The sequence below is a fragment of the Centropristis striata genome, chromosome 17, assembly GCF_030273125.1.
Source record: "Centropristis striata isolate RG_2023a ecotype Rhode Island chromosome 17, C.striata_1.0, whole genome shotgun sequence".
NCBI lineage: Eukaryota > Metazoa > Chordata > Actinopteri > Perciformes > Serranidae > Centropristis > Centropristis striata.
Window position 1 is genome coordinate 8,030,768 of NC_081533.1, and position 25,335 is coordinate 8,056,102.

At 41.9% G+C, this 25,335-nt stretch overlaps 1 protein-coding gene across 2 annotated transcripts; it reads left to right on the forward strand.

Moving 5' to 3' along the window:
• Positions 1-1,264: 1,264 nt before the first annotated feature.
• Positions 1,265-23,489, forward strand: LOC131989577 (ephrin type-B receptor 4b-like). 2 transcript variants are annotated; one of them, XM_059354846.1, is made up of 21 exons: positions 1,265-2,151; positions 8,546-8,616; positions 8,698-8,840; positions 8,928-9,291; positions 9,997-10,159; positions 14,081-14,236; positions 14,310-14,455; positions 15,034-15,238; positions 15,792-15,919; positions 16,001-16,166; positions 16,670-16,766; positions 17,337-17,392; positions 17,467-17,580; positions 18,552-18,799; positions 19,275-19,421; positions 19,503-19,571; positions 19,982-20,031; positions 20,114-20,213; positions 20,439-20,632; positions 20,752-20,910; positions 21,356-23,489. In XM_059354846.1, exons 1-21 carry the CDS (start codon positions 2,016-2,018, stop codon positions 21,459-21,461), a joined length of 3,018 nt encoding a protein of 1,005 aa, XP_059210829.1. In that variant the 5' UTR covers positions 1,265-2,015; the 3' UTR covers positions 21,462-23,489. The 2 variants fall into 2 exon arrangements, with proteins under 2 accessions (XP_059210829.1, XP_059210828.1); XM_059354845.1 differs by having other exon boundaries at positions 1,440-2,151; positions 17,334-17,392.
• Positions 23,490-25,335: the final 1,846 nt, after the last annotated feature.

Genomic DNA, 25,335 nt, shown 5'->3' on the forward strand with positions numbered 1-25,335 from the left:
AGTTAACCACCAGTTCATGATCAGTTAACCACCAGTTTATCACCAGTTAACCACCAGTTTATCACCAGTTTACAGCCATTTTACTACCTTTGACATTTTTAGATTTATGTATTTTGTGTGATTGTATGGCAGCACTTGTGTTGTGTTGCTGCTTATTGTGAATCTAGTGTCTCAGCCATCCATCCTCTGAATGCTCCAGGTCTCTGGTTGGTGGTTGTAAAGTTTCATGAGGCTGTGATTATCCTGGCGGTCACAACAGGTCATTTTATACACTGAGCTCAAGTTTCACTCACTAACATCATCACACATAAAGAACATTGGGCTCACTGAATCCACAAGAGTCTCAGCTTTCCAGTCAGACCCGATTTATGAGGCTCACAGACTGTTTAGGGACCCCAGGATGCACAAAGATTCACACACAAGGACACAGCAACACATTTACTGCAGGAGAAACACTGACTGTTATCAGCTGCTCACACCTCCGACACAGAAGAAGAAGAAACCTGAGCCGGTCCTTTATCCTCCAACAGAAGAAGAACAAGGTGTGACATCATTGTCTCACAGGTGTCAGGTACACACCTGTCTGTCTCTCTGCCTGTTTGTCTCTCTCCCTCTGTCTCTCCCTCTCTCTGCCTGAAAAGTCAATATAAATACAAAGTCAAAGAACTTTTTATATCAAATATTTATTTTTTACACTGAAAGATCAATGAAAAGTTGTTATATTGTTTAAAGTGTTTATTTGGTAATTGAATAAAGTATGTTTTTTATTGATTTATTTTGTTATTTTAGTTCATTTGTGAAATAAATAAAATAAACAATACATTTACAATAAATACATTATGTTTTAATATTTAATTAAAACAAATGAGTTAATATTTTTTTAATAGACAGACAGGTTTCTAGAGAGACAGACAGGTCCTAAGAGGGTAAGACAGATCCCCAGACAGACAGACAGGTCCTCAGACAGACAGACGGGTCCTCAGAGAGACAGACAGGTCCTCAGACAGAGAAACAGGTCCTCAGACAGACTGATCCTCAGACAGAGAGACAGGTCCTCAGAGGGACAGACAGGTCCACAGACAGACAAACAGGTCTTTAGACGAACAGACAGGTCCTCAGAGAGACAGACAGGTCCTCAGACAGACAGACAGGTCCACAGACAGACAGACAGGTCCTCAGACAGACAGACAGACAGACAGGTCCACAGACAGACAGACAGACAGGTCCTCAGACAGACAGACAGACAGACAGACAGGTCCTCAGACAGACAGACAGGTCCACAGACAGACAGATAGGTCCTCAGAGAGACACATTCCTTCACAGCTGCAGTCTGTCACTCAGCCTCAGGCCCGCCCCTCCTCTGGTGATGGACAGCTCGGCAGCCAATCACAGGCCGGTAAGGGGGCGGGGCCTTTCTGAGGTGAAACCTGATCTGCTTTTGTCTAAGAAAGTTTTTGTGTCGCTGCTCAGTTAGAGGAGAAACTCCGGACCGGGACTCTGGGAATACTGGGACACTGCGGGACCTGCCGGACTACCTGTCTCTCTACCTGTCTCTCTACTTGTCCCTCTACTTGTCCCTGTCCCTGTCTGTCCCCGGGTGTCTCTGTCTCCGCCCGTCTGTTTTGGGGGATCCGCTCCTCCACCGACTCCTCTCCGCCGCTCAGACCGCCTCCCACTGCTCCTGGCCCGGCCCGGGACCGAGCCGCGCCCCGCTGGACCCGGAGGAGTAGGAGAAGGGAGGGATGGAGGGATGAGAGGAGGAGAGGAGGTCCGGAGGTCCGGAGGAGCAGTATAGGAGCCGGGAGGAGCGGAGCCGCTCGAGGATAGGGGCCGAGGAGGACCGGGAGCCCTAGGGGGACCGGGGAACACTTTTAGTCTTTTTCTCCTCTTTCCCGGCGTCCATCTTGGAAACTTTCCTCCTTATTCTCAAAAACAACAAAACTTTGTTTCTGGCTCCGATGAAGCACGCCAGCTGACGTCAGTGATCAGTGATCGATAGGAGTGATCGGGTCCGGATGGAGGGTCGCAGGGCCGCGGCCCGGGCCCCGGGTCTGGCCCGGGACCGGGCTCCGTGCCGCCGGGCCTCCTGCCGCCGCGGGCCGCTGCTCCTCCTCCCGCTGCTGCTGCTGAGCTTCGCCGCGGCGGACGAAGGTAAGAAAGATCGATAAGTACCGACAGAGGTGGAAGAAGTATTCACATCTGTTACTGCAGTGAAAGTACTAATACCACACTGTGGAGTTACTCCACTACAGGAACAGTTCTGTATTCAAAACTTACTGAAGTAAAAGTACAATAGTATCAGCATCAAAATGTACTTAAAGTATCAAAAGTAAAAGTACTCATTATGCAGAATGGACCCCAATTTCTTGTTCATTTTAATGCCTGGTTTTTCCATGTTTTTATTGATAATAACCAAAATCATCATCAATAAAACCATGGAAGATGTCTAGATAGCGGCTCCTAAATTAAACTTTGTTGTTATCATTATATTTGTACCTTTCGTTGTACCAGGCATTAAAATGAACAAGATATTGAAGAAAACAATACTATACAATATACAATACACTAATACACTAATACCCTAATACTAGTTTTACTATTGTCAAGGTAAGGCTAGTTTTAACTACTTAATACACTTTTATGTGGTTTAATTTATTAACATCTGTAATAATTTTAAATTGATCATGTTTTTTATTTTAAATCTCGACCTGAAAAATAACCAAAGCTGTCAGCTAAATATAGTGGAGTAAAAAGTTACAGTATTTGCCTCAAAATGTAGTGAAGTGGAAGTATAAAGTTACATAAAATACAAATACTCAAGTAAAGTACAAGTATGTCAAAATTGTACTTAAGTACTGTACTTGAGGAAATGTACTTATTTACATTCCACCACAGACTGCTGATAATCAGCTGATCAGGTATTAATAATCAATAGCAGGCTGCTTACACAGAGCTCAGGGGAGAGGACAGAGCTCATCCTGTTGATTTAAATAAATCATAAACTTTCTGTTGTTTCTCTGTTTGAGTCTCAAACTCAGTTTTCTGTCACTAATCCATGTTTTTATAAACTGAAGGACTTTTTCTACATATTAACGCATTCTTTCTAGGAATATTGTGACTTTATACTTCTTATTTGTGCTGAAATCCTTTAAATGTTTTCATTTTTTTATCGAAACACTGCAAACTCTTTTCTTGTGAAATCACGACTTTTCCTCTGAATGTTTCAGATCTTTCAGCAAATAGTTAAATGATTAATAATTATAAATTTAGATAAATAATTACAGTACTTTTTTTTTCTTGGAATGTGACATTTTTTGTTGAAATATTTTGATTTTTAATTTATTTTTCTCTCTAAAACATTTGGATTTAAAAATAATTTCTCATGACTTTCTTTCAACACATATTTAAAGTTAAACGATGTTTCTCTCAAGTTTTTCTCTTGAATTATAACTTTATATAAATATAATTACTTTGTCCTCCAGGTATTACGACTTTTTTACTGAAATACTTTTTTTTTCTCTAAATATAGCAGTATTTTCCTGTAATTCTGTGACTTTCTTTCACTCAAAAATTTGCGTCTTTCTTGCAATTTTACGACTTTTTACTGTAAATCTGACAGATTTATTTATAATGTTACTTTTCACTTCTTGAAGGATCTTTTGTTTTGAAACCCTCTAAATGTTTTCGTTTTTTTTATCGTAATAATGCAAACTTTTTTCTTGTTAAATCACGACTTTTTCTCTGAATATTTCAGATCTTTCCTCAAAAACTTAGAAATCCAGGACATTTTTCTTGGAATATTGTGAATTTCTACATACTTTTTCTCTGAAATGTTTGAATTTAAAAATAATTTCTTACGACTTTCTTTTGCCAAATATTTCACGTTTTTTTTACTTGCGACGTTAAACAGCATTTTTCTCTCAAAGTATTTCTCTTGAATTATAACTTTATATAAATATTATTACTTTGTCCTCTAGGTATTACGACTTTTTTGCTGAAATACTTTTTTTCTCTAAATATCGCAACATTTTCTGTAATACTGCGACTATCTTTCACTCAATAATTTGCCCATTTCTTGTCATATTACGACTTTTTACTGTAAATCTGACAGATGTATTTATAATATTGTGATTTTTTACTTCTTGAAGGATCTTTTGGGCTGAAATCCTCCTAAATGTTTTCATTTTTTATCGTAATTCTGCGAACTTTCTTCTTGTGAAATCACTCCTTTTCCTCTGAATGTTTCAGATCTTTCTTATAATACTTAGAATTACAGGACAATTTTTTATTGGAATGTTGTGAAATATCGTGAATTTTTACTTGTTTTTCTCTCTGAAATGTTTGGATTAAAAAAATAATTTCTCACAACTTTCTTTCACCGAATAATTTAAGTTAAACAACTTCTTTCTCTCAAAATATTTCTCTTGAATTATAACTTTATATAAATATGATTACTTTGTCCTCCAAGTATTTTTTTCTCTAAATATCGCAACATTTTCTTGTAAATCTGCGACTTTCTTTCACTCAAAAATTGGCCTCTTTTTTGCGATATTATGACTTTTTACTGTAAATCTGATATATTTATAATATTAGGACTTTTTACTTCTTGAAGGAGCTTTTGTATTGAAATCCTCTAAATGTTTTTATTGTAATACTGCAAACTTTTTTCTTGGTAAATCACAACTTTTTCTCTGAATATTTCAGATCTCTCTTCAAATACATTTTTTATTGAAATATTGTGAATTTTAACTTTTTTTTTCCTATAAACTTTACTCCACTAAATATTCCAACTTATTCACATAATTTCTGACAGATTTATTTCTAATATTGTGACTTAACTCCTTGAAGGATAATTTTTTATGGTAATACTGCAAACTTTTTTCTTCTGAAATCACAACTTTTTCTCTGAATATTTCAGATAAAACTTCTGATACTTCTATTTCCAGGACATTTTGTTGAAATATTGTGAATTTTTACTTATTTTTCTCTCTGAACTGTTTGGACTCTTCTGCACTGTGAGAACACCGAGGTGGGATGGGGGACCCAGTGATCTGGCTCTGAGACCTTCAGAGGTCCCGGAGCCGGCTGCTGAGGCAGTCCTCCTCCAGAAACACACAAACCCAGAGACCCAGAAACCCGTCCCTCACTCTAGTCCAACACACCAGAACCTCTCTGCCTGAGGATACAGAGTCAGAACCAGGACCTGGTTAAAACCAGGACCAGGTAGAACCAGGACCAGGTAGAACCAGGACCAGGTCAAACCAGGACCAGGTCAGACCAGGACCAGGTCAAACCAGGACCAGTTCAAACCAGGACCAGGTCAGACCAGGACCAGGTTAGCCAGGACAGATAGGACATTTTCCCTAAAATGTTCGACTGATAAATTACAACAAACAGTTTGAGACACACACACACACACACACACACAGTGTAAACAGTGAATCTGCTGATAAAGTTGGAGCATGACAGAACACGGAAATTACCATGACAACGCTGGAGGGATGTTTATACAAGACGCAGAGAGAGCAAGAGAGAGAGAGTGTGTGTGTGGTTTAGGTGCATTTAGACTCTGTAAACTACCCCCACACACACACACACACACACACACACACTTGCAGCGAGCTGTAATTGGCTCAGGCTGTAATGTTGATTGGTAACGTGTGTGTGTGTCTTTTTATATCCAGACATTTTTTTAAAAATATTGTGACTTTTTCTAAATATTACCATTTTTTCTCTAGTTATTCCATCTAACTTTTTTCTAACTTTTTTTTTCTTGAAATGTTCAAACTGTTTGATTCAATGTTCAGCTTTTCGTATACATATATTTTTTATATATACATATTAGGGTTGTGACGATACACTCAGCTCACGAGACGAGATTTTAAGAAAGCTACAATGTTAGCATGAGCTTTTAATAAACTTCTTCCACAAATTGAAACTAAAACTAAAATTTATAAAAGTTAAAATAAGATAAATAAATATATAAAATCCCCCAGAGAGATTTACGAGACTCCGGAGGTGACGTATGGTTTTTGATCGTCGCATAATCGCTTAGCGAAAGTTTCGACCGTGATCACATACACAACGGATTAAACACGGGAGAAGCAACTGTGGCCGCCGTCGCTAACTGCACAACATCCGCAGCTGATCATAAACAAAGCAGCATGACTAATTATCATAAACATAGCGATCTTGAAGTAACGGCATCACTACCTGTGCACAGAGTGTCCGGTGCTTGTTGTAAACAAACAGAGATCACTAAGTGAACACCTCCTGCAGCAGCACATACGCACTGTACTGCTACAGAGCTAACTGTTAGCCTGTTAGCAATTTGCAGACTGGATGCTAAGGGGTTAACATCCCCTCTGGCTCTGCAGCTGGGAGAGACTGCTGCAGGAGGACTGTGCCGCTTCGATTCGTTCTTACTCTTCTTAACGAGCCGCCGGCCCCTGCGACGTCATTCTGGCTGCTTGCTCCTTCTCCTCCTCTTCTTCTTTTCCTTTTACTGCCCCCACAGGTCACAAATAGAAGTTTGGATAACTCACAAATCTCGCGAGACAGATTTTTAATGTGACGAGAAGTACCATTGAGTTTAATCTCGTCACACCCCTCATACATATATATAAACTTTACTTCACTAAATATTCCAACTTGTTCACAAAATTTTTCACTTTTTTTTCTTCTGCATTTTCTTTTTTAAAGATTCTTTTTTTTGGGCATTTTTACTGCTTTATTGGATAGAGAGAGATAGAAAGGGGGAGACAGAGGGGAAGACATGCAGCAAAGGGACCTCAGGCCGGATTCGAACCCTGGTCCGCTGCAGCAAGCACACGGCCATGTGGTAAGCGCTCTACCAGTGTGAGCCACCGGGACGCCTCGTTTTTTTTCATGAACCTTTTATCCAAAATTCTCAGCTTTGCTTTACTTCAATTTTGTGTTTTTGAAGTTTTGACTTTTTTCGTTTCTCTGGTTTCTCTTTGAGCTTCAGATGATTTCTCTCAGTTTCAGTCTGTTAGAACCCAGATCACATGACATGACCTCACCATGACATCACTGCCGCCGCCGGCCGGCGGCTGAGATGCGTTCAGGTGCAGCAGGAGATCAGATATCTTAGCTGCTCAAAGCTTCTTTATCTCTTTCACAATATTTTTATACAAGATTATTTCAGTTTTCACCTTTTCTTGTTTTTTTTTGTTGAAATATTCAAACTCGTTTATTTCTGAACTTCTTTCTCAGATGTTTTCAGTTTCACTCGACTGTTTTTTGTTGAAATTTCTAACTTTTACACATTTTTTCCACTTTGCTCAGCTTGATTTAGACTCTAAAATGGAAAAGTTTAATTAAAGTGGAACGTTTCACGAGAAACATATTCAGTGTTTTCCTAAATGAATGTTTCTCTTGGCTGGTTGTCTTTCATTTCTAAAAACCGTTATCTAACTTTTACTCACACTTCTGCACGTTTCTTTTCTTGTATTTTTTACTGAATTTCTTTCTGTAAATCTTTCAGCTTTATTCTGCTGCTTTACCCAGTTTATGTTGAATCTTTCTGACGTTCCCACATGTTTTACTTCCGCGACTTTAGTCTTGAAACCTGATTTAGACTCTGAAGTTTAATAAACGTCTCATGACAAACATGCTGAATGTTTCCCTGCAGTCAGTCACACTTCATCACATTAATAACCTGCCCAGGTGTGAAAAACACACTGACCTGCTGCTCACACACACACACACACACACACATACACACATACACTCATTTCCTGTAATTGTTTCAGTCGCTTCTCATTTTAATTAACCGACAAGGAGAGTTAAAAAGTCTGTGTGTGTGTGTGTGTGTGTGTGTGTGTGTGTGTGTGTGTGTGTGCGTAATTACAGTGTAGAGAAAGGAGAGCAGCCATTGGTCGGTTCCGCTCTGCAGCAGCTGAGGAATGAAGATCTGTAATTCACTCAGTGTGTTCCTGAGTAAACCTCCTGACTGTGTGTGTGTTTGTGTGTGTGTGTGTGTGTGCGTGCATGCGTGTGTGTGTTAAAGGTCTTTTGAAATATTCAAACTATTTTGCTAAATGCTTTTCTCAGCCTATTTCCTTTAAATTTGACACTTGTTTATTCAGCTCAATCTTCTGAGACGAGACTTTTACTGAAAATCATCAACAACCAAATGAAGAACTCGTCTGTTAGTTCATCCAGAGGCTGCAGCCAATATCCTGACAGACATGCCCACTTTATGTAGATAACACACAAGTCTCTTTACTGACATGCCCACTTTATGTAGATAACCCACAAGTCTCTTTACTGACATGCCCACTTTATGTTCAGTCAGTGTTTCTCCTGCAGTAAATGTGTTGTTGTGTCCTCTTGTGTGTGAATCTTTGTGTATCCTGGGGTCCCTAAACAGTCTGTGAGCTGCATAAATCGGGTCTGACTGGAAAGCTGAGACTCTTGTGGATTCAGTGAGCCCAATGTTCTTCATGTGTGGTGATGTTAGTGAGTGAAACTTGAGCTCAGTGTATAAAGATCTGTCTGTCTGACCCTATCTGTCTCTCAGAGGTGCTGGTGAACACGAGGCTGGAGACGTCTGACCTCCGGTGGACGAACCATCCGGCGGACGATCCTCAGGTAACAGCGTCTGTTGGCTCAGAGCTAACATCTCCATTGGTTTCAGTGCAGAATGCTAACCCGTTCCCTGGCTGTCCGCAGTGGGAGGAGGCGAGCGGCATTGATGACGAGGGGAACAGCGTGCGCACCTATGAGATTTGCACGCCCAACAGCCCGGCCTCCTACTGGCTGAGGACACGCTGGATCCCCCGCCGGGAAGCGACCACGCTCTACGTCGAGATCCGGTTCGTCCACTCGATTCACAGATTATTATAGATTAAAAATAAGGTTATTGATCAGTTATAGATTAGTGATCGATACTTTTCCCTCAGGTTCACCATGATGGAGTGTTCCAGTCTGAACCAGCGTCCCTGTAAAGAAACCTTCAACCTGTACTACTACCAGAGCGACAGCGATGAGGCCACGCCCACTCACCCAGCGTGGATGGAGAACCCGTACACCAAGGTGACCACGGTGGCGGCCGACCATCTGTTGCGGCGCGGTGGCGAGCAGCGTTCCAACGTCAAGCTGCTGCGCCTGGATGCGCTGCGGGGAGCGGGCCTCTACCTCGCCTTCCAGAGCCAGGGCGCCTGCATGGCGCTGCTCGCCGTGCGCGTCTTCTACAGAAAGTGCCCGCCCCTCCGCCGCGCCTTTGCCTCTTTCCCGGAAACCGTCCCACACTCATTGGTGGAGCAGGTAACCCAAACATGTTTTATTCTGAAAAGTCAAAACACAATCATATAGATTTCCTGTCAGTTATTATACAAAATAAAAGCATATTTATTTTGATTCATAGAATAATAGTTTTGTCACGTACGAAAATATAATAAAAAAATAAATAAATCAAATCAATATAAATATATAAATAAATCATGTTAACAAAATGAAATTACTATTATTTCGTAAGTGCTTTGTAATTTTCTTTTCAAAATAAAACCTGTTGTTTATAATAAAAAATAACACTTTTATGATATTTGTAATTTACTTTACAAAGTAAATGCTTCATTGTGTAATAGAATAAAAGCTTTGTGACTTTTATCAAAATATAAATAAAAATATTTTTGTTTAAAGCATTATTAATTGATCCTCAATAATTAATAGGATTTTCTAATTTATTTTCAAAATAAAATTAAATAAAAGTTTTCTTATTCACAAATGTAAAGCATTAATTAATTATAAAATAATTAATTTGTTATTAAATAAGAATTTTGTACTTTTAATTTTTCTAAATAAAAGCACTGATAAGTACTGATTTATAAAATAGCCGCCTTGACATTTTTTTTTTCAAAATAAAAGTACTGTCTATTTGTTCATAGAAAACGTTTGATTTTCTTTTAAAAGTAAGCTTCATTATTTAGTTTACAAAAGCTTTAATTTTGAAATGTATTTTGTGTGTGGCAGGCTCAGGGCGTGTGCGTGGAGAACGCCGTGACTCCGCTCGGCGAGCAGTCTGGACCTCCCAGCATGCTTTGCGCCGAGGACGGGCTGTGGGTGGGGCAGCCGACCTCCAACTGCGCCTGTCGCCCTGGATACGAGGCGGGCGAGAGCGACGTGCACTGTCGAGGTGGGTCTACAAAATAAGAGCCCCGTTTTTACCTGACAAACCTTCATTATTTTTCAAAGTAAAAGCTCTATCATTGAATTTATAAAGTAAAAGCTTCCTCAGTGTGAGAGGTCGAGAGTTCATTTATTATCAGCACTTAAAATTCTTTCTGTCCAGAGAAGACACACACACACACACACACACACACACACACACACACATAAGCTCTCAGTGTAAACAGGGAACTGTAGTGTAAACAGAGCAGCAGACAAATGTGTTGACAGTCTGAACCCAACAAACTAATGTCCCTGTCTGTCCTCAGAGTGTCCTCTGACAGGACGCATCTCTGTAATGTCCCCGTCGTGTCTTTAGTGCGGTGTCCCTGAGAGCTCACAGCGCTGCCATTTAAGAAAACACATGCAAATACACAAAACACAAGCAAACTTAGTAAACATCTTCATCAACTTGACAACACAAGAGCAGCATTTAGAAAACGCTGCAAAGACCACAACACAATAAGAAAACGTGATGCAAATCAAATCAATCAAAATCAAATCAAAATTACTTTATTCATCCCCGAGGGGAAATTCAATTAGTCTCGTAGAATCTCTTGAAGAATGAGACAGCCTGACGGCTGTAGGAGCGAAGGAGGAAATGGACCAGAACACAACAGATCATAGCGGCCGATCGATAACATGCTAACATTAGTGGCTGATCATAGCTTGCTTACGTTAGCCTGCAATCGTTAGCGCGCTAACGTTAGTGGAGGATCATAGCATGCTTACCGTAGCAGCTGATCATATCATGCTAACATTAGCCGGCGATCGATAGCGTGCTAGCATTAGCGGCCGATCTATAGTGTGCTAACGTTAGCTGGCTAGAAAGATCACGACCAACTCAGTGCCACTGAGAGAGACCAACTAAGACATGTGTCATTCATTTATTTGATTTGTTTAACTGCATTGTGATTGATACGGGCTAGCGGGCTAACGCTATATATCAAATTATAACATGAAAATAAAGTTAGCACACTATGATCAGCTGCTTATGTTATAACGTGAAATTATCATAATCTTGAAATAACGTGATAATATCACAAGCGTGTCCAGACGTCACTTTTAAGTGTCCTCTGGAAACATATCTGTTGTGTTGTGGTCTTTGCAGCGTTTTCTAAAGTCTGCGCATGTGTTGTCAAATTGATGAAGATGTTTTCTCAGTTTGCTTGTGCTTTGTGTATTTGCATGTATTTTCTTAAGTTGCAGCGCTGTGAACTCTCAGGGCCACCATAGGTTAGTCTCAGAATCTGAGCATGTTTTTGTTTTGTCTCTGCTGCTGCAGTTCCACTCTCCGCCTGAACTGTAACTGGTGCAGCTGTGGTGGCGCTGTTTCACACACACCTCTTTACTGAAAATAAGGATTCTGTTCCAATCCTGGTTACTGAAGGACAAAACCTGAACATCTGACTCACTCACACACACACACACGCACACACACACACACACACACACACACACACACACACACACACACACACACACACAGACAGTTCTGCTGTCCAAGCTTCCTGTTATTCTTTTTAAGGTCACAGGTCAGCTGACTGCAACCAGGAAGTGTTGCAGGAGGGCGACAACCAGCCGGACACACACACACACACACACACACACACACATACACACACACACACACACAGACACAGACACACACACACACACACACACAGACACAGGAGGGGTTGGAGTAGAAGCCTGGCTGAGTGGAAAGTTCAGAGGTCAACTTCAGCTGCTGCTGCTGCTGTGTGTGTGTGTGTGTGTGTGTGTGTGTGTGTGTGTGTGTGTGTGTGCGCGCGCTTGCTTGTGCGTGCTCTTGGCGGGAGATGGCAGTGATGACATCATGGCAGCACTTTCCACATCCTGTTGAAGCCAAGGTCACTTCCTGTCTCTCATTGTGTCCTGCGGCGCTCTGATCCTGCTGCAGTAAATTAAATCTCTAAATATAACCTGGAGACTGGTGGGTCCTCCTGAGGGACAGACAGGGACTCTGTTGGACAGACAGGGACTCTGTTGGACAGACAGGGACTTTGTTGGGACCATTTCAGTGGCAGATTGATCCACACCAGAGGGGTGTTCCAACAAGGTGGATTAAGGAAAAGCCTGGCTTTTTATGATAAGCTTCGCTAATTTAAGTGAGAGATGCGTTCCATCAAAGTGGCTTATGTGACTCTTCGCTCAGTAACCATGGTAACTTACACCACTGAACTAGCCTGCTCCGGGGTAGGCTAACTGTCAAGCTAACTTTAGCTGTGTGTCAAATAATTCCAGACGGGCAAAAAAATATCCCAAAAGACAGTTCCTCCACGTTTCTGTTCACACGTGCCTTACTTTTGTAATGTCCGTGTGGAAGTTTAGACATTTTTTTTAGGTTACAATGTGGTTCAGACCTTTGTTCTCACAATGTGACTAGGCACGAATTTATATAACTATTTCAGTCAATCTGTTTAATTCTTGCAACTTATGTTTTGGATTGAATCCTTTATCTGAAAGCTAAACATGTATAATTTAAGAAAAGTGTGCAAAAGTTTTTTAGGAGTCCTTCTTTCATTCATTTTGTTCTAGCTGTAAAAACAAGAAAACACATTAAATGTAATCTAAACCAGGACCGTCTGCTGTGGTAAAATGTATACTTACATCATTATCTAGTTACTTTATCTCCAATTTAATTATTACACTTTTAGCTTCTTATTCTCCATATCGAATTTTTGATTTTCAGTTCCCATAAGCATATGACGCTTTTAGATCGCGCCGACATCCTGTAAAAGAAAACGCGTCAAAGAGTAAGCTTAGCTGATTATGAAGTTGCCAATTATTATTTAATTTCTCAGTTTCATCATTGCTTGCTGCTGTAGTTGTTCCAGCTGTGTCCTGCAGCAAGGTGCATGGTTATACACAATCTGTAGAATGAAGATACAGCCCAAACATTATTACGTTTTCACTTGTCCAAGTCCTTTTTTGGCTGTTCAGATTTCTCCTGTTGATATGTAACAGAATAATTAATATAGGACAAGTTTACTTCGCTAAGTTAGGCCAATTTATTTATTTTATTACCCAGCTTACTGACAATATAACCACTCTTATTGTATCTAGTAATGTAATTGATAATTTATTAACAACTAAAAATAACACAATATGTACGATTAATACGGGCTGCTTATACTGTGCGATTGCGCACAATGGCAGCTTGTATATTCTGGGTTGAGTTAGCACTGACAAGGCTCTGCTGAGCTGAGCTGCGTTAGTGGAGCGGCTTTAGCCTCTAGTGAAAGTTGCTGTTAATTCTAACCAGGCTTTTTCAATGAAGCCGTGGTTTGTTTAGCCATGTTGATGGAACACCCCTCAGAAACTCTTACTGTAGAAGACTTGTGTCAGTGATTGTTTACAGTGTGTGTCAGTGGTTTGTTTACGGTGTGTCAGTGGTTTGTTTATGATGTGTGTCAGTGATTGTTTACATTGTGTGTCAGTGGTTTGTTTATGATGTGTGTCAGTGGTTTGTTTACAGTGTGTATCAGTGGTTTGTTTACAGTGTGTGTCAGTGGTTTGTTTACAGTGTGTGTCAGTGGTTTGTTTAGAGTGTGTGTCAGTGGTTTGTTTACGGTGTGTGTCAGTGGTTTGTTTACGGTGTGTGTCAGTGGTTTGTTTACAGTGTGTGTCAGTGGTTTGTTTACGGTGTGTGTCAGTGGTTTGTTTACAGTGTGTGTCAGTGGTTTGTTTACAGTGTGTGTCAGTGGTTTGTTTACAGTGTGTGTCAGTGGTTTGTTTACGGTGTGTGTCAGTGGTTTGTTTACGGTGTGTCAGTGATTGTTTACGGTGTGTGTCAGTGGTTTGTTTACAGTGTGTCAGTGATTGTTTACGTTGTGTGTCAGTGATTGTTTATGTTTTGTGTCTGCAGCGTGTCCATCAGGTCAGTTCAAGGCGGGTTCTGGACCCGGAGTGTGCGGTCCCTGTCCCATCAGGAGCAACACCCTGATCCCAGGCTCCGCCTACTGCCCCTGTTCCCACGGTTACTACCGCGCTGACTCCGACCCACCCCACGCCGCCTGCACACGTAAGTCTGTTCCTCCTGCAGCCTGATGATGTCACAGTGACACGTGTGTGACCTTTGACCTCTGCCCCCTCAGGCCCCCCCTCTGCCCCCCGCTCCATCATCTGTCAGGTCAACGAGTCCTCTGCTAGTCTGGAGTGGAGCGAGCCGCTGGATCGAGGAGGCAGGGGAGACCTGAACTACCGAGTCCTCTGCTCCGCCTGCGGGACCACCACCGCCAAGGTACGCCTCAGACCAGTTAGACCTGTGAGACTACAGAGAACACAGAGACCAGTTGGACCATTAGAACAGTTAGACCGCAGAGACCAGTTAGACCAGTGAGAACACAGAGACCATTTAGACCAGTGAGACCACCGAGACCAGTTAGACCAGTGAGACCACCGAGACCAGTTAGACCAGTGAGACCAGAGCGACCATAGCGACCAGTTAGACCAGTGAGACCAGTGAGACCACAGAGACCAGTGAGATCACAGAGACCAGTGAGATCGCAGAGACCAGTTAGACCAGTAATACCAGTGAGACCACTTAGACCACTTAGACCAGTTAGACCAGCAATACCAGTGAGACCACTTAGACCAGTTAGACCAGCAATACCAGTGAGACCATTGAGACCAGCAATACCAGTGAGACCACTTTGACCAGCAATACCAACGAGACCAGTTAGACCTCTGAGACCAGTTAGACCAAAGAGACCAGTGAGACCAGCAATTCCAGTGAGACCACTGATACCAGTTAGACTGTCCTCTGACTCCCCCCCCCCACGACTCACCTGACTCCACCCCCTCCCATCCTCTCTGCAGGGATTGGTCGGTTCCTGTTCCCCGTGTGATGATGGCGTGCTGTACCGGCCGGCCCAGCGTGGTCTGACTCATCGCCGTGTGACTGTGTGGGGGCTCCGCCCACACACCAGGTACACCTTCACCGTCCAATCACTGAACGGCGTGTCCGCTGTGAGCCAATCAGAGCCGGCCTCCAGCAGAGTGAACGTCACCACCAGCACAGACGGTACACTACGTTACCCAGAATCCCTTCCACACTGCTCCCAAACATCATTTCATCATGTTTAACTAGAAATCATAATTTAACATAATCTCTTTTGTTGTTTAATTTTATATTTTTATGCGAGTTTAGTCACTTTAGGAACCTTATTTCATTCTATGTAAAGAAATATTTTTTAAGATTTATTTTGATACTATTATTACAAATGTATAAGAAATATAAGAAACATTTTTTATATTTGTATTGCCATTACTATAATATTTTATAAACACTCGTGTATAACTTAAATTTTTTTTGCCATTATATATTTTTATGCCAAGTCCTTAGCCCCTCCCACGGACTCCTGATTGGACAGGAAATGTATAGTTATAATAAATTAATTTCTTTACATAGAAAAATATTAATATGACCCAACAACAGACAAGCTGAAAGACTAATAATCATAAAAATGTTAAAAATAATATTATTGATATAAAATGTAAAAATAATAATATAAATTTAAATAATAATATTATCATTTTAAATAATAATAATAATAATAATGTATGTGTGTGTGTAGTTGCTCCTCCTATCTCCGGTCTGAGGAGGGCGGCGGCCTCAGAGTCCAGTCTGTCTTTAGAGTGGAACATTCCAGTCCTGCAGAACCAGAACCAGATCCTGGACTACCAGCTCCGCTACAGCCCCAAGGTACACACACATAACACACAACATCACTGTAACTGTGATTTAACTGTGATGTCACTGTGATGTAACTGATGTCACCATCAGGACGGCGAGGAGGCGGGGCAGTGGCAGTACGTGTTGAGCCAGTCTTCTTCGGTGGTGCTGCGGGGGCTGCGGCGGGCGGCTCAGTACCTGGTGCAGGTGCGCGCTCGCTGCCAGGCCGGGTACGGCTCATTCAGCGCGGCGAGCAGCTTCAGCACGCTGCCGGACGGTACGAACAGCCCACATCCCTCTGTCAGCTCATTCTGATGGGTCCTACTGTGTTCTACTTTATTCTACTGTGTGCTACTTTATTCTTCTGTGTTCTACTTTATTCTACTAGGTTCCACTTTATTTTACTGTGTTCTACTTTATTCTACTGGGGTCTACTTTATTCTACTATGTTCTACTTTATTTTACTGTGTTATACTTTATTCTACTGTGGTCTACTTTATTCTACTGTGTTTTACTGTATTCTACTGTGTTCTACCTTATTCTACTGGTTTCTACTTTATTCTACTGTGTTCTACTTTATTTTATTGTATTTTATTTTTTATTATATCATGTTATATTGAATTCTTATATTAATTATTGTTTTATTTTATTATTGTTATATTTTACTATATAATATTATATAAAATTGTGTTGTATTATGAGATAATTTAATATATGTTTATATATTTAATTCAGCAAAATAAATGTTGTCAGTGTTTTCATAGATTGATTGATTGACAGGTGGGGCTCACTCTCAGCTGGCTGTGACCGCCGTCCTCGTCTCCATGGCGATCCTGCTGCTCATCGCCGCCACAACCCTTGCCTTCTTCTGTTACCGGTTAGTGTGTGTGTATGTGTGTGTTTGTGTGTGTGTCAGGATGCTCCCTCCCTGCTTGCCTCAACAGAACAATGAAACACTGACCTCAGGTTCACACACACACACACACACACACACACACGCACACGCACACAGGGTGGGACACATCGACTATATAAAGAGAAACTCGACACTCTGAGACACATAAAGACATTCCTGTGTGTGTGTGTGTGTGTGTGTGTGTGAGTGTGTGAGTGTGAGTGTGAGTGTGTGTGTGTCCGTCCTCTGGGGAAATAAAGAATCCTGAAGCTGATGAAAAACTAAAGAACTGTCTCTCTCCCTGTACCTGTCTGTCACCGTACCTCTCTCTCTCTCTCTCTCTCTCTCTCTCTCTTTCTCTCTCTGTCCTGTCACTGGCTCTGTACCTGTCTGTCTCTTTACCTGTCTCTCTCTGTACCTGTCTGTCTGTCTGTCTGTCTGTCTGTCTGTCTGTCTGTCTGTCTCTGTACCTGTCTTTCTCTATACCTGTCTCTGTACCTGTCTGTCTCTCTGCCTGTCGGTCTCTCTACCTGTCTGTCTGAATGTCAGCAGGAGGAGGCGGGCCTCAGCAGTGAATGATAAGAGTGGACATTACCAGATGGGACAGAGTGAGTTTCAGTTCAGCCAATCACATTCTGTTGATGTTGATGATGTAATGATAATGATGTCATCGTCTGCGTAGCGATGAAGGTGTACATCGACCCGTTCACCTACGAGGACCCAAATGAGGCAGTGAGAGAGTTTGCCAAAGAGATCGAGGCGTCCTTCGTCAAGATCGAGGAGGTGATCGGAGCAGGTGAGACCAGAGAACCTCTAACAGTCGGTCCTCAGGACCGGAGAACCTCTAACAGTCTGTACGAGGAACAGAGGAACGTGTTTATAGTTTGAGGAATGTTTAAGAACCTTCAGACATTTAAAGAGGACGACAGGAAAGTGTTCATAAGGAACAAAGTCAACTGTTAGGAACCTAGTGAAGTGTGTGTGTGTGTATTTGTGTGTGTGTGTGTGTGTGTGTGTGTGTAACAGTAGTCTCTCTGCTGAGGACATTAGTGATGTGTAACTGGAGAACAGAGACCGCTGAAACAAGGGTGCAAAGTTTTCACCTCGCATTCACACGCACACACACACACAGACACACACACCTATGTGTGTGTGTGTGTGTCTCTGTGTGTGAGGTGTAGACATGTCGGTATGTGCTAATGAGCCTTAAAGGGACAGTACACCTCTACATGATGTGTAAAGTTTTCACTGTTTTTATAGCGTTAACGTTGATATTTAAATATATGCTGTATATAGTAAGATATAGAGGTGGGAATCAGCAGAGGCTCCACGAGATTTCATCCTTATATTGGAGTCACGATACGATTTTTTTCTTGTAATTTTACCTTTTTTTCTGAGAATTTTGACTTTTTTTTCTGGTAATTTCTACTTTTTCTGGTAAGTTCTACTTTTCTGGGCAATTTCCCCTTTTTTTTGTAATTTTGACTTTTTTTGTAATTTCCGCTTTTCTGGTAATTTTGAATTTTTTCTGATCGCGAAAAACAGCCATATATTGGTGCCTTTAGATTCCTTAGATCTTCTAGTTTCATATGATACCAGTATCTCCACTATATTCCTAAAAGTGAGCCTATTACGGCCTCCGAAAACATTGGAACGCTAAATATCGATAATTGGTGACCATGAATCAATATTATATCGCCACGCAAAATATCGCCAAACTATGCTCTAGTAAGATATTGACCTTTGACCCGGTGCGTCCGTGTCCAGGTGAGTTTGGCGAGGTGTGCCGCGGCCGGCTGAGGGTCCCAGGGCGGAAGGAGAACTACGTGGCGATCAAGACACTGAAGGGCGGTTACACAGACAAACAGAGGCGGGACTTCCTGTCCGAGGCATCAATCATGGGCCAGTTCCAGCACCCAAACATCATCCACCTGGAGGGAGTGATCACCACGTCCTGCCCTGTCATGATCCTCACCGAGTTCATGGAGAACGGAGCGCTGGACAGCTTCCTGAGGGTCAGAGCCTGTCTGTCTGACACCTGTCTGTCTGTTCGTCTGTCTGTCTGTCACCTGTCTCTCTGTCGGTCTGTCTGTTCACCTGTCTGTCTGTCTGTCTGTCTGTCTGACTGACTGACTGACTGACTGACTGACTGACTGACTGACTGACTGACTGACTGACTGTCTGCCTGACTGACTGACTGTCTGTGTGATCCTCACCGAGTTAATGGAGAACGGAGCGCTGGACAGCTCCCTGAGGTTGAGACCCTGTCTGTCTGTCTGTCTGTCTGTCTGTCTGACTATCTGTCTGACTGACTCCCTGTCTCTCTCTCCCTGCCTGCCTGTCTGTCTGTCTGACTCCCCGTCTCTTCCTGCCTGTCTGTCTGACTCCCTGTCTCCCTCTCCCTGCCTGTCTGTCTGACGACCTGTCTCCCTCTCCCTGTCTGTCTGTCTGTCTGACTCCCTGTCTCTCTCCCTGCCTGTCTGTCTGCAGCTGAATGACGGGCAGTTCACCACCATCCAGCTGGTGGGGATGCTGCGTGGTATCGCGGCAGGGATGAAGTATCTGTCAGACATGAGCTTCGTCCACAGAGACCTGGCAGCCCGCAACATCCTGGTCAATTCCAACCTGGTCTGTAAGGTGAGACAGCCTCCCGCCTGTCTGTCTGTGTGTCTGTCTGTCCACCTGTCTGTGTGATCTCACAGGGTTTCTGTGTTCCAGGTGTCAGATTTCGGTCTCAGCAGGTTCCTGACGGAGAACTCATCTGACCCGACGTACACCAGCTCTCTGGTGAGTCAGCTGATCACAATAAAGTTATTTATCTGTGATTTAATGTGAGAAAAAATGATCTAAAGGATGCTGTCAGGTTTGTCTGCTATAAACATAGAACACAGCTGTTAAAACGATGGTTTTCTGAATGGAGTCTGGTACAGGGAGTTCCTCAGGGTGCTGTTCTCGGTCCTCTGTTGCTCTGGTGCAGGGAGTTCCTCAGGGTCCTGTTCTCAGTCCTCTGCTATTCTGGTTCATGGAGTTCCTCAAGGTTCTGTTCTCGGTCCTCTGTTGTTCTGGTTCAGGGAGTTCCTCAGGGTTCAGTTCTCGGTCTTCTGTTGTTCTGTTTAAGTTCTGAATGATGGTGGTTCTCCTGCTTTGATGCTTTTACTTTGAAAGCGCTGCTGTAGCTCACTTGTGTGTGTCCTCAGGGCGGGAAGATTCCTATCCGCTGGACGGCTCCTGAAGCCATCGCCTACAGGTGAGTGTCACCCTGCAGCTCGCCGCTGTCTGCCGCTATGAAGTCATCGTTCATTAATGACGTTCTGGTTTTTATCCTGCAGGAAGTTCACATCCGCCAGCGACGCCTGGAGCTACGGCATAGTCATGTGGGAAGTGATGTCATACGGGGAACGACCATATTGGGACATGAGCAACCAGGACGTAAGAACACGAAAAAGATCTGGTTTATTATTTATATGTATTACTATTTATTTATTAGTTTTATTATTGTTATTATTATTTTATTACTACTATTATGGCAACAAATTATGTCTTTCTCTCTCTCTGTCTCTTTGATTCGTCTTTCTGTCTGACCCGTCTCTCTCTCTCTTTGACCCGTCTGTCTCTCCGACCCGTCTCTCTCTCTCTGACCCCCCTGTCTCTCAGGTGATAAACGCCATCGAGCAGGACTACCGTCTGCCGCCTCCTCCGGACTGTCCGTCCTCTCTGCATGCACTCATGTTGGACTGCTGGCAGAAGGAACGAGCCAATCGGCCGAGGTTCTGCGACGTGGTGGCTGCTCTCGATAGGCTGATCAGAAACCCCGCCTCCCTGAAGGTCACGCTCGCAGAGGGACGCAGGTAAACAACACAGACTGTCCCGTCTCCCTATCCTCCTGCAGCTCTGTCTCATTCCTGTGTCCGTCTCAGTGTGTCCCCTGTCCTCCTGCAGCTCTGTTTTATTCCTGTGTCTTTCTCAGTGTGTCCCAGCCCCTGCTGGACCAGCGTGTCCCCCCGCCCCTGTCCTCCTGCGGCTCTGTCTCTGAGTGGCTGCGGTGGATAAAGATGGAGCGCTACGAGCAGAACTTTCTGCAGGAAGGATTCAGCAGCTTGGAGATCGTTTCACAGCTCAACACAGAGTAACAACTATTATTATTATTACGATTATTATTATCAATGTTTTTGGTTTTATCACTATTATTATTATTATTATTATTATTATTATTATTATTATCATTATTATTATCATTATTATTATTTTATGATCATTATTGTTATTATTACTATTGTTATTGTTATTATTAATATTATTCCTGTTATCATTACTATTATTATTGTTATTATTACTATTATTATTAATATTATTATTATTGTTGTTATTATTATCATTGTCATTAATATTATTATTACTATCATTACTATTATATCATTATTATTTTTTTATTTGTGCAGCGTCTCTTCTGCACTATGAGAGTGCCCGCTAAATAATAAATAAATTCAATAAATAAAGAATAAGTAAATAAATGTAAAAGTAAAAAGATAAATACATGAATAAAATCATAAATTAATGTCCTGTTTCCATAGAGACCTGCTCAGAGTGGGCGTGACCCTCGCAGGACACCAGAAGAAAATCCTCTCCTCCATTCAGACGCTCAGGACACACAAAACCCCTCCCACTCTGCTCTACTGACCAATCACAGCCAAGACACAGACCCTGCCCACTGCTCAGGAAAACCAAAGCTCCTCCCACTTCAGCAAACCAATCAGCATCCAACCGAGACAGGAGGAGGATTCTGATTGGACAGAATCCTGTTGGAGCTGAACAGAGGACAGAAGCTGCCAGAACAATAATAATTATAATTATTATAATTAGAGTAATATTAATAATAATCAAATGACCTAAAAATAATAATACTAATAACTGTTTTAATGAGCTTATTTCTTCATTTATGTTATATTAATATCCCTATTTATTTACATTACAATTTATTACTCCCTTTTTATTAATTTAAAATGTATTTATTTATGCTTAAATGTGTTTATTTTGTATGCATTATTTAAATTCTTAATAATACAAGAATGCAAAGAGAAAATAATGCATAGATAAATACATAAATTATTTTCAATAAATGAAAGGTAAATGCAAAAATAAGTAAATTCATTTAAAATTTAAAAATAAACTGTTAATTAACAGGGAAGTTAATAAAGAGAGAAATTAATGCAAAGGTAAATAAATAAATAATATCAATTTACATCTTTATCAATTATTAATTAAATTTATTTGTATTTTTATATTTGCTGCATTTAATGGCATCAATTTATTTAGTAAGTTGTTTATTGACTGATTTCTTATTTTGGAAGCTTCTGTCCTCTGTATGTGCTCGCTGAAGCCCCGCCCACCCCTGGTCCTGGTCCCGGTCCTGGTTCAGGATCAGGATTTTCCAGATTCAGGACTAAACTGTGACTCTGCTGGATCAGCTGATGGCCAGAAGACAAACTGCCACGACGACTGCCAAGACTCGTCAGGACGACGAGTCCGAGTCGTCTTAAACTGCCTGGAATATTCTGGGATTTTAACAAACCGTTTTAGGAATAAGGAGTATTCCGAACGCTCGTTGTTCTCATAGAAATGTGAATCTTCAGCATTTCAAGACGTTTTCTGAGAACAAAAGGAACCTCTTAAAGAAATATCTACAAACCTTCTCCGGGTTTGATCCGAATCAATGTGATGGTCTAGGAGACAGACGGTGGACCACACGAGTCCACTGATGGTGGATCTGGTTTTATTGAGTCCAGGTCCTCAGACTTTCAGGATCTGCAGCTGTTTTTAACCCTTAACGTGAATTTTGTCCTTTTTAAATCAAACACTCGTCCCTGGAGACTGCAGTCAGGTCTGGATCAGGTGGTCCGGTCAGGACCAGGTGGTCCGGTCGGGATCAGGATCAGGTGGTCCAGACGGGATTAGGATCAGGTGGTCCGGTCCAGATCAGGATCAGGTTGTCCAGTTGTAAAGTGTATTAAATGTGATCCGGACACTTTTTAACATTTCAGTACAGAAACAAACAAACAAATGTTTATTTTTATTGAACTGTTTTATATTTTAGCACTTTTTCTACCTGATATGTAATGTTTGATGTTCGATCGTGTAAAACAGAGATCAATGTTTTTATATTTTCATTTTATAAAGAAAAAAAAAACTAAAGAACAAAAATGATTCGTCTTATATTTCAAAATTGCCTGGGACTTCAGGACCAAAGACCACGTCCCAGATCCGCCGGACAAGAACCAGAAGAATCGCAGCAGCAGGAACACTCACCTGGCGACAGCCAATGGGTTCACAGGTTCCGTTTTGCCCCACCCCCTCGCTCCGGTTCTCTGGCAGCAGAACAGAAAACAGAACCAGAACTATTCAGGTACCGGATCAGATTCTGGACTTGAGTTTTCTCTGAATATTTGATTAATAATCACGTTAAATGAGCCGTAAACATCCAAAGACTGAATCATGACATCATCATGTAAACTCTTTTCCCATTGATCCACTGGCCTGTCTGTCACTGTGAGCTGTTGCATTCTGGGAGAAGTCTTCACATTGAAGACGCCGTGATGTCATCGCAGCTGCGATCAGCTTCCTGTTACATGAAAACTTTGATGTTTGTTTTTTTTATTGATATTTAGGAAAATGTCTGACAGCCAATCACAATAAAGAATAAAGAGAACCGTCCAATCAGACGCCTCGTCTTTGAGCCGAAGCTGCAGATTAATATTTGTTACATGTGTTATCAACATAAAGTGGGCATGTCAGTAAAGAGGAGACTTGTGGGTTATCAACATAAAGTGGACATGTCAGTAAAGACTTGTGGGTTATCAACATAAAGTGGACATGTCAGTAAAGACTTGTGGGTTATCAACATAAAGTGGACATGTCAGTAAAGAGGAGACTTGTGGGTTATCAACATAAAGTGGGCATGTCTGTAAATATACTCGTGGGTTAGATCCTGGTGAGACTTGGTAACTTGTTGGAACTCGTTGGATCTGCAGGTTTAGTCCTGAGGGAACAGGTCTCACATTACAGGTACTGACCGGGTTTCTCTCGAAACCATCTCTGTTTGTTTTTTGATGTTTCCTCGAGATGCAACACCAACTTCGGCCCCACACACACGAACACACACACACACACACACACACACACCCATCCTGTACAGCGCTCTGATTGGCTGAATCCTGATGTTTGACTCCCTGAAAATCTTCTTGTCAGAAACTACTTCCAGACGATGCAAGTCCTTAATAAGAACCAGCTGTGTGTGTGTGTGTGTGTGTGTGTGTGTGTGTGTGTGTGTGTGTGTGTGTAGGAAGGAACATTTCAACATGTTATTTCACTTTAATGAGCACATTGTTGGCAGAGAAACCAAGAAACAGAAGGTTTGTGTTTCATCTTCCAGGGTGTGTGTGTTCAGTGTGTGTGTGTGCTCCTGTGTGTGTGTGTTCCTGTGTGTCCATGTGTGTGTGTGACAGACAGATTTGGCCGCCCTCCTGCTCTGTGTCTCTCTCTCCAGGACGATCAGTACTGACAGCTCTGAAGTGCCTCAATGTGTGTGTGTGTGTTCATGTGTGTTTAAAGTCATGCATGTGATTTTTCCAGTTCAACATTTTCCGCTTTTTAAAAAACCTTCTGACCTCCAACAAAGTGAAAAAACCTGGAAACTTGGAGGACCTGAGGGTCTCTGAGGACCCTCCAGGACCTCATTGAGGACTCCTGGAAACTCCCTGAGAACCCTGAGATCATCTGAAGAACCTTCTTCAAGCAAACCTCTCAGAACCTCCTCGACTCTCATCAACAACTCTTAAAGAACGTGAGGAGAAAAAGTCTCACAGTTTATAAAGCAGCTAGAGGCTAGGACTGCCCCATAGAGACCTATGAGAACTGGGAACAGACTTTTCTAGAATACATGAAACCAACATCAACGCTTTCAGCAGAGACTTTTCTTTCTGTATCTGTGCGTGTGTGTGTGTGTGTGTGTGTGTGTGTGTGTAAAAGAAGAGACAGACGGCCTGTCGCCATGGTAATGATCATACCTGTCAATCAACAGCTGACCTGGCAGCTGATAGGCTGATAGATGGATCACTTGATGATGATGTGTTCACTGACCTGTTCAGACCGTCGGAGGCTTGGTGCCTGTCAGAGTTCAGGGTAGAGAGGCTGCATCACAGCAGATCCACACAATCACACCTCATTATTAGTATTATTAATAATAATAATAATAATGATATATATATATATATATATATATATATATAATCTGAAGAACCTTCTTCAAGCAAACCTCTCATTAACAACTCTTAGGAACGTGAGGAGAAAAAGTCTCGCAGTTTATAAAGCTGCTTGAGGCTGAGACTGCCCCATAGAGACCTATGAGAACTGGGAGCAGACTTTCCTAGAAGACATGAAACCAACATCAACGCTTTGTGTGAGTGTGTGTGTGTGTGTGTGTGTCTTTGATCTCCTCAGACGGTTGTGAGCCCATGAGGCCCACAGATTAATTTTTTACTTTACTTTCATTTCCATT